General features: G+C 38.3%; 2 protein-coding genes and 1 pseudogene across 3 annotated transcripts in view; 2 read left to right on the top strand and 1 right to left on the bottom strand.

Moving 5' to 3' along the window:
- Positions 1–152: 152 nt before the first annotated feature.
- On the bottom strand, positions 153–3,414 carry LOC110047089 (uncharacterized). Of its 2 annotated transcripts, none has more exons than XM_089273570.1 (3): positions 2,929–3,414; positions 1,241–1,332; positions 153–381 (listed from the first exon to the last, which is right to left on the bottom strand). In XM_089273570.1, the coding sequence occupies exons 1-3, from the start codon at positions 2,940–2,942 to the stop codon at positions 215–217; spliced, it is 273 nt and encodes a 90-aa protein (XP_089129696.1). In that variant the 5' UTR covers positions 2,943–3,414; the 3' UTR covers positions 153–214. The 2 variants fall into 2 exon arrangements, with proteins under 2 accessions (XP_089129696.1, XP_020608482.2); XM_020752823.2 differs by having other exon boundaries at positions 1,211–1,332; positions 2,929–3,410.
- Positions 3,415–4,151: 737 nt separating this feature from the next.
- Positions 4,152–6,737, top strand: LOC110046977 (uncharacterized; annotated as a pseudogene).
- A 2,031-nt stretch (positions 6,738–8,768) lies between these two features.
- The window catches only part of LOC110047085 (tolloid-like protein 2), an 8,974-nt gene continuing 6,828 nt past the window's right edge, over positions 8,769–10,914 (top strand). The window contains exon 1 of the mRNA XM_020752819.2: positions 8,769–9,245. Within this exon, the coding sequence (XP_020608478.2) occupies positions 9,227–9,245 (19 nt within the window). The 5' untranslated portion in view covers positions 8,769–9,226. The remainder of the gene's footprint in view (positions 9,246–10,914) is intronic.

The following is a 10,914-nucleotide window of genomic DNA, read 5'->3' as shown; positions in this document are numbered from 1 at the left end:
TATGGCCTTGTACTCATCTTTGCCTGGTTAGTTGGGTGAACACGAATGTATACCTAAAAATCTTAACTCATGGATTGCGGGTTGACAATGGGATTTGGGGGGGGGGGGGGGGGGGGAGCGGGTGCATTTTGCTAGAAACGCGTCAATTATTCCTCGCGTGAAGTGAGCTGCAGTCCAACCAGCTTTTGGAATTGCTGACAAAGCCTTGCTTGCGTTATGGTATTGCAAATGTTCGTCTCCTCTGGTTCACTGAGTTCTTGGTCTTTTCTTTTCTTTCTTCCACTTTTTGAAGGAAAATGTATCCGATAAACCAAGCCATGATCACCAGAACTACCACTATCACTACTGCCACATTCATTCCGCATTCTTCGCTAGAGGAATCTAGTAGCGCGACAATAATACAAGAGACTATGTCATAACCTTTTGAATGAAATCATTACCTACACTGGCTCAATTTCCATATCTTTACCGTAATGACTCCAATCAGTGCCTGGGGAGTTAAATTTATTTTGAGAGCTGGAGAGAGCCTTCTAGGGACAGGGCGCTTATTTCGTTTTAGAGCTGACATCCAACTGTGTAAAACTGCGAAAGAAAAATCTTTCGATTCATTTTGCAGGAATTATCCACGCACATGGAAATAACAGTCGGGTCTCTTTGAAGACCAAGTGTTTTATTTAGGATGCGTGCATAATATAGAAGACGGTTTAGACAGTAAAGGAACCTTGATGTACTCAGAGGGTGCTGTAATACGAGGAATAGTTAGGCTTGCGGAAATGGGTGCGATTATCTGTATAGGAGGCGCTGATAAGAACAGGGTCGCTTATCGACAAACAACATTTGAAGGGAGGCGCTTTTTTTTTGAAAGGTGCGTTTATTGGAAGGAAAGTGTTAAATCGAATTTATATGTATCGTATTTATATGTGACGTAACTGAAACAATTATGATGTATGGACAAATCGTAGATACAAAGCACATTTAAATAATTGGCTTATTATATTGCAAAACTCGAATTTTTCGCAACAATTTCCAGTTAATTACGCGAAGAAATCAAGATACTAAATCATCAGTTTTCATCCACAGCCTCAATCTAAGGGGCACTGGGAACTAGGTCTGTTTATCCACTCAACGTCGTCTGATTTACAGACCAATAGGAAAACGGGAAAAAAAATCAGACAGGGCCTATCAGGGCTTTGTAGGCTTTGTTTCCTACCTATTTCAGTAATACAAGAGGCATTTTTACCGTCTCCATGGCAATCACCTGTCCTATTGTGACTGTAGTGAAGCACAGTCTTATTGACTTGGCCGTTATGCATCATGGGAAGTTGATGTGCGCTTGGTAACAGAAAAAACAAAATGAAACAAAAAACAGTCGTGAGAAAATTCACGGTGAATTTTTATTATTATTATTATTATTACTGTTATTATTATTATTATTATTATTATTCTGTTTTTGTAAGAGAGCAAAATTTGTTATCACGCACAATTCTCTATTTTCCAATTGCCCATAATGCACTCTGTTTGCCCCCCAAATTTTGCGTAAACTATTGTTGTGAAATACTCTTGGGAGGTCTGCATATTCTCAAGAGCATTTCACAACAACAGTTTATGCAAAATTTTGGGGGCAAACAGACTGCATTATGGGCGATTGGAAAATAGAGAATGGGAAATACTTGAACAATTAGCGTTATTCCTAAACAAGCATAATAAAGTTGGTCTTCGTCGGAATACCTTGCGACTGCAATTTCATTTTATATTCTTGTCTCTTCTGTGCAAAAGTCGCAGTAGTCTTTTTAATCACAGTTTCCTAGAGCGTTGCGCCGTAAACAATTAAGCGAAAGTTTCAGATTTAATTGCCGAAATAAACAGCCATTTTATCTGCGTTTGCGCATGCTCCATATTCAATAACGTCAGGTAACTCGCCACAGGCCTCTAATGTGATTTGATTAATGAGTTTCTGTGAGTACATCAGCGACGTTGCTATATTTCGTTTCGTTTATATATGTAGTTCTTGAAAGTACACCAAAAGGTTTCAATAATGATGATTTTTTTTTCAGTACTTCTTTAATCGTCCTTATCTTCTGTCAAAAAATATCGTTTCAAGAGAAACTGGTGTGCAACGTCGGAAGGCAAGTCCATGACAAATTTAGTGAATCAGTTGCTAATAAATAAACAATGTGTGAAAAAGGAGTCTAGCTGAGCGCTGTGTATAAACTCCGTCAAAATCAAACCAGCAAAACCAACTGATCATTGGAGCGAAGATATATTTTTCTTTTCCCTTTTTGTGATCTTGTCTTTTTTTTTTTTTTTTTTTTCAGTTTTTTTTTTCAAATTAACTGTGTATTGCCTTAAGTCAGTTGATTTCGAAGTTCGTGCCAGACAACACGAACAGAGTTTTTAGAGCCGAGCACATTTATAATATATGAGTTGCACTGTAGCAAAATTATTTACTATTTCTCAACTTGGGAAAGTGGGAAATAAATGAGATGTTTGGGTCCTTAATGTAATGAGTCGATCAATTCTCATTTATCAACTTACCACATGGTACAACAAACGTATCAGGGATTGATATCTGTCGATTATATTCAGACTTTGAAAAAACCGATTACAATATAAATGCAACTCTTTATCGCCTTCACGATTTTATCGGTTAATTGTAAATTGCACATTATAAAATAGTATATGTGTTATATGTGTCTGTTATTGCAAAATTTGGGCAAAATGTTACTGATACGTACGAAACTTAGCGCGGAAAAGTAAATTTGAAGACGATTGTAATCGTCTAAATGTGCTTTCAAATTTGAGTTCGAAGATTTAGGCATCGAAAGACAGTATGAAACAGTTTTCACGTGATTGTTCTCCATAGTGGCTATCGACAGTTATCTTTTAGAAGGTGGCAATCAATGTTATAAGTATATCAATATTTCCTACCTTATAGACAACATTCGCTTCCTTGCCAAAAGCCCGTGTAAAAACGAAACAATCTTTAGCCCTGAACACAAATAAACGGCTTGCTTTCAACATTATCTTGCTTTGAAAGTTTACATAATTCATGTTCGCCTAAAGCTTCGCAGCGTCAATCTTCCATTTTATAAACATCCGTTTATCCATATTAGACACAAGCAGCCACTGCGACAGTTGTCTGCGAAGTGAAATGAATTGTGATTGGGAGAAAGGTCAGCTCGCATTTGCCTCACATCATAATAAAGTACTTGGTTTGATTTTCATTATGATGTGCGAGAACAACAAAAATGAGGTATGAAAAGAGATGTTTATATCACCAAGTTGAATTTTAGATTGCATGATTCCGTTAAAGTTCTTTAGTCCGTTTCTGGCTTGTGGCGGTTGAAGTAAAATTTTAAGAATTTGGGTTAAATTCATAGAGTTAATATTTATTGGTTTTGCACTTTATAAATAAGTTATACGATACCCGCAGATCTTTCGTTGCCAATTTATTGGAAACATCTTGATAGAAAAAGTAATTGTAAGAGGACTTTGAAATATTGCTAATTAACCTGCTTGTCTGCCAGTGGCAAGATATAAAGAGTTACTTTTGCCGGTTTTGCTCTTTGCAAATACTATTAAATTATAATATACCTGAGGATCTTTTGTGGCCGCACGCTTTCTTTTGTTATAGGTTTTATTCCATTACTTCTATATTACATGTACAAGCAGGACTATACAAAAGTTATATCTTATAGAATTTATTGTTTTCTTTTTCTATTATATCAGAGAAAGGATGGGAAAACCTCTTGCTATGCATGACTAAACCGTGATTTATATAATATTTGATTTAATTCTGGGTAATCCAACTGAAATTTTGCCACAGGCTTCAACATTATCGGTGTTCCATCATGTCCACAGCCGTTTTTCATGCAAACTTCATGCTAAATAAGATAACTGGTGCCTGTGGCTTATAGAGGCTTAAACGGGGTTGGGTAAGACACATTTTCGACATCGGCCTGCAGTTAAATATAGCACATTCAATTTAGCAAATCTTAGAAATGTGTCAATTGAGAATAGCGTTAATTAAAATGACTTTAGCTTAGAGTGATTATAGTTATTTTAATACTACTGGTTCTTGGTGGCAACATTCAGCAACTCTACCAAGTCTGATTTTGTAATGTTTAGATCATGCCCGGAGGGGTGGGGGGCACTGCCATATATGGGCTATATAGGTATCTGCCGCTGTGAAGGGTATGGTTTTCAAGCAGTTTACTCTAGGATAGGTTATATAAATCAGAGCGTTTGGGTCTAGAATAGGGTATAATTTTTCACAAAACTGACTAGTTGGTTGAAGATTTTATCTAGACTAAGGAAACCAGGGAAATAACAACAGCCAGGGAAATAACAACAGCCACTAAAATTAGAATATTCGATTCAAATGTTAAGCGCGTACTACTCTATGGTTCAGAAACATGGAGAATGACAGAGAAGACCGTGTCAAAACTACAGACCTTCGTAAACAGATGCCTGCGCAGAATCCTCTAGATTTACTGGCCAGATACTATCAGCAATGCTACCTTGTGGGAGACTACAGGTCAACTACCCGTCAAAGAACAAATTAAGAAAAGAAAGTGGACATGGATCGGACATATACTTAGGAGATCGAACACCTGCATAGCCCGACAAGCACTGGGCTGGAACCCCCAGGGAAGTAGACGGAGAGGAAGACCACGAAACACCTGGAAAAGAGACACAGAAAGGACCATCCAGTTAAAAGGCTACACCTGGAATCAGATTGAACAGATGGCCAGAGACAGAGGAGGGTGGAGGCGCTTTATCTGTGGCCTATGCTCCGAGACGGAGTAATAAAAGGCATCATCAAGGAAACCAGGGATTGCCACTCAAAAATATAAAAAAATCAAATCGGCAAGTTTAAATTTATGCAAATCAGCCTCGACAGTGTCGATAGATTGGGAGATTTGGGGAAATTACACTAGTATAGGGCAGCAAAATTCAGCTGAACTAGCTCTGGTATAGGCTAAGAGTTCCAGGGTCCCAGGGGCACATCCCCACCCAGAAATTCCCAAAGTACCCCCCCCCCCCCGGGAGATTATGCTGCTTTGAACCAGTCGTTACTTGGTAAAGTTGCTGAATATTGCCACCCAGAAGCAGCTTTTTCAATTTGAGGGGAGTTTGTATGAACACATGGTGTTGCTATGGGTTCACCACTTGGACCCCTTATCGCCAACGCATTTATGTGCAGCATCGAAGATCGACTTCAGGACCAAGGCAAGTTACCCGAGTTCTACAAACGCTATGTGGATGACACATTGAGCATAATGCCTAACTTCGAAACAGCCGAAGCATTCCTTTCCTCTCTAAATGAGAGCCATCCATCTGTCAGCTTCACCATGAAACTTGGCAAACACAGTAAACTTCCCTTCCTGGGAACGAAGATCAGGAAATGCAATGGTCGCCTGGAGACAAGGGTGTACAGAAAACCAACTGACACCGGATTATTACTACATTACAAGAGCCAAGTGGATGATAGATACAAGAAGTCATTGCTAAAAACAATGCTGGATCGTGCCTTTAAAATGTCATCTACCTGGCAACGGTTCCACCTGGAATGTGATCGTCTCACACAGACGTTCTCCCGACTTCAGTACCCAGCCCAACTGCTGCAATCGTCCATCAGTAATTTTGTCACCAAGAAAGTTTCTGGCGATCCAATTTCCACACGGGGATGTAACATAAATGAAGCGCCTGTCTGAATAGTGTTACCATTCAAAGATCAGAGATCGGCCAATTCCGCACGAAGGCAGCTTGGGGAACTGGGCCACAAAATTGGAATTTATATCCGCCCCGTGTATACAAGCCGTATGATCGGACATCAAACCAAAAGAAAAGAAGCCGCCTATCATTAACCAGCAACGCGTTGTTTACTATTACAAGTGTGGTTTGTGCCATGCAAACTATGTCGGGCATACGCACGTGCCGACACCTCTATCAGCGCGTCGAGGAACACAAAGGATCGTCTTCAATCGGGAATCACATTAAAGAACAACATGGAACAGTCCCAAGTGACATATATCGTGATTTTAAGATCTTGAGAAAGTGCCAAAGTAAATTCGACTGCCTAATCTACGAAATGCTCTTTATAAAGGAGCTTAAACCAACTTTAAACAAACAGTCAGATTCAATCCGTGCAAAGTTATTTATATAGTCTTTTTTATAGTATTTTATTATTTACACTTACATTTTAGCGCTAGTATTTACACATTTTATCGTTGGACATTCTCACGCCCTAATTTGTACTTATATATGTATATTTCATTCGCGTTTTCTACAACTTGAAAATGATCTTAGAGAGATCGATACGTCGTTTTTTATGCAAAAGTACAACAAAAGTAAGATTTCTAAGCATTTCTGTGCAATTTTGAGGCGTAAACAGCGTTGCTAAATAACTTTGTCCTCAATAAAAAAACAAAAAAATTTATGAGTAAAAACTATGCATCAATATTAATAATAATTAATCTTGTGAAAATTATTCACCTGAGACACTCGAGTCACTTCCTCCGCCATTTTTTTAAAAAAACCGCTGAGCTAGCAGGCCAGCTGCATGCATCTTGCGCCCATGATTTGCTCCAGGGGGAAGGGGGCATTTGGCTTCTTTTTGACAGGAAATTGATAAATTGTCCACTAAAACATTGTGAAATATGGAAGCAAGGCCAATTTAAGCACTAAAAGCTGCTCCGATTTCTCAAAATTGATAGAAAACTAGAAATTGCTCAGAATGCAAAAAAGTTGCTCGAAACGAAAAAAGTTGCTCGAAATACAAAAAGTTTCCAAAACGTTGCCGAGCAACTTGTGGAAAGCCCTAGCTGCAAGTTTCAGACAACAACTAAAAGAAAATTAATTATACAAAATAATTAGATAATTCGTTATCTTTCATCTATTTATTTATTTATTTATTTAATTTCTTTCTTTTTTCTTAGTTTTATTTGCTATAAAAAAAGATACAAAGAAATAACAATTACTAGTATGCAAAGAATAGAAAAATGGCGAGGGAACCTAATGAAAAAGGGGGCTTGTAAATAAACGTACTCCCTCCCTAGAAATACAAGGGGACTAAAACTATACATTATTATAGTAAATGACTATTGACAATTACTGACCATATTTGTACGCTTAACAGAATTAGTAATTGCTGATAATAAATATTTTAAAGGAGCCTGAGCTATTTTAGCCACGTAGAAAATTACTTTTAAACTGAAAATAATGCTCTACTAAGATAGAAGAACACCAAAAAGATCATAATAAACCATGAAGGAACAAGAATGGTTAAGGATGGAGAAGATTAACACGGATTACGAACGACGAACGTGAAAAGTTTAAGCCAAACGTTTCAAGATACTAAACCGTGGCGTAGCTCCTTTACTTTTTTCCTAAGGGATGCACTGAAGAGATGAAGAGTCAGTGATCTCAACATGAAGAGAGTTTTGGACCACCAAAGAAAACAGAGATTCCTATGAAGAGATAGTTTACCTCAAGCGTTTATAATTTCCTTACAGAGCATAGAAAACCATCTTGTATTTTGAAAACGCATTAACGCTTTCACCATTAGTGTAGATCACATCGCTGTCGTATTCAATCCGGGTATCGTGGTACCTACAGAGTGCTCACAGCCTTGATTGGGTGGTTTGACAAAAAAAATGTCTCGTGTTCAAAATGTGCGATTTTTCACGACTTATTTGCCTAAATTCCTTTGCTGATTGAAAATATGGGGAAAACGTTTTTCGGAGGAACCTATAAAGAAAAAGACCAAGACAAAAATAATAATAATAATAATAATAATAATAATAATAATAATAGTAATAATAATAATAATCATCATCATCATCATCATAAAAACAGGTGTGCTGTTCTTTTCACCCCAAGTCGAGGACTACCTCACTGTTCTTATTCTTGTCCCCAGGGTCCACTGTCCATCTTGATCGCCGGAGCCTTGGTACGAGGAAAAGGTGTCTTTGCTGATACGCTGCTTTGATTAGCTAGGTTTGTCTGAGAGTGACAAAAGGCTCTTCACACAAGACTTTGAAGGGCCTTGGGAACGAGTCTGCAACATTGCAGTTCACAGAGCCACCGAGAATTTCCTCGTGCGAAACCCTGGTCGGCTCAAAGGGACAGGCTCTGGGGACCAGAACGCGTAAACCGAACGGACAACAACGTCTCAACCTACAAAAGCAATTATTAATTTAAAAAAAACGTTAAGAGAAAAAAATTATTCTAATTATGTATATAATATAAATATGTGAAATTCGTTTTTTTTTTTTTTTTTTATTATTATTATTTGTTAACGCCAGTTATCTTTATTCATAGCCCGATAAGCTAAGTTATCAATTATAGATAACCAACAACTTACTAAAGATATCTTGAAACCGTAGTTTTTTCCCGAATCGAAGTAAAGATCGAAACAAGTAAATGGCAATATTAATGTCCACGAAATTGTCAGAGAAGAAGTTGTTTTTGACAGCAAAATGACGTACGTTGGCTTGCGCAGAAAAATTTCACTGTTATGCATTCAGAGATGAAAACTTTAAGTGAATCTTATCCCCAGTGACCGCAATCTTGATAAAGAAATTCTATGTTGAACTGTATTTTAGTTTCCTTTAATATTTTACATTTTCCGTCGATGTGCCCCCGCGTGATTAAAGATATATGAAACCTCAGCCTTCTGACTAAATTTAGAACGCGATCAATTCCCAGCGGCACACACAGACGAAAATATTCCACGCATTCATAAAGTCTAATAAAACGCTTGGGTAACTGCAATATAGCTAACGGCGGCATTTCTCTGGTTTGGTGTCTTTTTATTAGCGAAATTTGCATAGCTTTCGATCACGAGTTATTCAGAAGGGCACTTTTATTAATCAAGCTGTCACTTGTGAAAAGTGAGTGATTAAAAGGCAATTCTGAATGACAAACTACGATGAATTCAGTGGTGGGAAGAACCAGGTTGTTGCCCTAACAGGTTTATTGACATTTCATCCAGATGACGCTTTTGTCATTTCTTTCAATTGACTTGGTATTAGCTCTTCAAAAGCTTTGGATGTGTTTCTCAGCACCTGCCAAACTGTAAGAGGAGAATTTGCATAGGCAAGTAATTTGTCCGCGTGACCGGCGGTGATTCCAGCGCGAAGTCACATCGTCTGTGAACCAATGCAGCTTTCGGCTTTCATCCTCGTAAATGGCCTAGCAAATCTGGAACACGCGGATTGCGATGTTAAGAGCTTTTATTGGTAAGTAGGTTGAATTGCTTTGTTTAAAAAGACCCGAAAAAACTCATTTTGCTAATATCAAGCAATTGTCTTTTTTCTCACGACATATGCGATGACTATTTATGTCTAGCAGGCGATCGGATCCTTAACTTGCGCGGATCAAATTACCGAAAGCCACTTCAACTTTGTCCCTGTTTCCTTCGAACGAAAGCTTTAAAAATATTTTTCTTTAAGTTTCCTTCTTTTGAGCAGTAAGTCTCCATTAAACTGCTTGCGTTGTGGATGGCGCGGCTGTCACGCGAATCTACGCCCGTCGTTCATTCCGTCATGTCGAATGTATTTTTTATTTATTTCTCCTCCGTCAAGAGGTACACCCTCTGTACCACATGCGACGCTATAGAACGAAGTGGAAGCATTATGATAACATTATTATCGGCCGTTCTAACAAAGAAAAGCACTGAAACATTTTAAAAATCACAAAGTAAACAGACGATCCAGCAAACCAGAGAAAGGAAACAATTGACCACGTGTTCATTTCTTCTCATGCTTGCCATATGTTCTTTGTTAAATTTATTATTCCGGCTGACCGGAAGCCAATAGCGTGGATATAAACAAAGTGAAAAATATCTACGGAGCAAAATTTGAACCAAAGGTAATTTAAAATCCACTTTAACAACCGTCGAAACTGGCAAGGGACCATTTTCAGTATTTAGGGTTTTATTTTTCAGTTCTCAGTTTTGCTTGCCTGGTTTCCTGCGGCAACGAAAAGTTCAAAAACAGAATTCACGGTCGAGCGAGAATTAAATGCGATGAACGTGACAAAGTAAAGTCGTGTCGTGGCACATTGCTTCGTCATTTTATTTATTCAGTGTCCCATTGATGGACTCGTTTTATAATTAAAATTCGAGTTACAAGCGTGACTCTCTGAAACATGTTCATTCGCGCGTTAATTGTATTGAGGTTCGAAACCAGTCAAAACAATTGTTTCGAATGAAGTCTTTCTCGGCAGAGACAACCTTATTTATTTTGTCCTAGAAAGAACAGCAAAGGAAAATTACCGCTTTGATCTATACTGTTTCTGCCCTGAACACAATTGCAATGAATTTTGCAACGAACGCGGTCGTTCAGTCACGTGCTTAGGTTAAATTTCTTAGCGGTGAGGGGCATGGGGTGACCGGCACAAGGGGCACTAGAGCGGGGTGGTGTTGACGGACGTGGTATGGCACTTGCCGTGCTGTCTGTCTTCTCAGAATTTTTTCCCTTTTATGGCCAAACGTAGTTAAGATCTTGCAAAAAAATGCCCAATCTTTCCGCATCCTTTCCCCCTCTCCACTATTACGTTTAACAGTCCGAGCTGTGATACATCTTAATTATATGGTAAGAGAAAGTCATCATGTAACCTGAATAAATTTAATGAAGTAAATCGAAGCACGAGTCAGGTAAAGAGTAACGAGTCAACTCGGAGTCAAAGTCTGTTTAAGCGTCTATTTTTAATTTTGCTCCGCATTGACTGAAGTTTTCAACGAGTTTTTTTTAATCGGATATACCATTGGCATGTCTTTCGGTATCTCGAAGGTTCGGCCGAGTAGTGTTGTTTCTGACACTTAAAAGCTAAAGCTCTTTCTCACTAGCAATTTACAGTTCAATTAATTACGTAAACGGACTCAGCAGAAGAAGCTGTGTATAATAT

The sequence above is a fragment of the Orbicella faveolata genome, unplaced genomic scaffold (genome assembly GCF_042242905.1).
Source record: "Orbicella faveolata isolate gen_17 unplaced genomic scaffold, um_ofav_v1 contig_1, whole genome shotgun sequence".
Taxonomy (NCBI): Eukaryota; Metazoa; Cnidaria; class Anthozoa; order Scleractinia; family Merulinidae; genus Orbicella; species Orbicella faveolata.
This window is presented reverse-complemented; position numbering and strand designations above follow the sequence as displayed.

Excerpts from the sequence above, each read along its gene's own strand:
- LOC110047089 (XM_020752823.2), bottom strand. Across the intron at positions 382-1,210 it reads CTCTTGTATTACTGAAATAG|ATTCCTCTAGCGAAGAATGC; the intron begins GTAGGAAACAAA and ends TCGCGCTACTAG.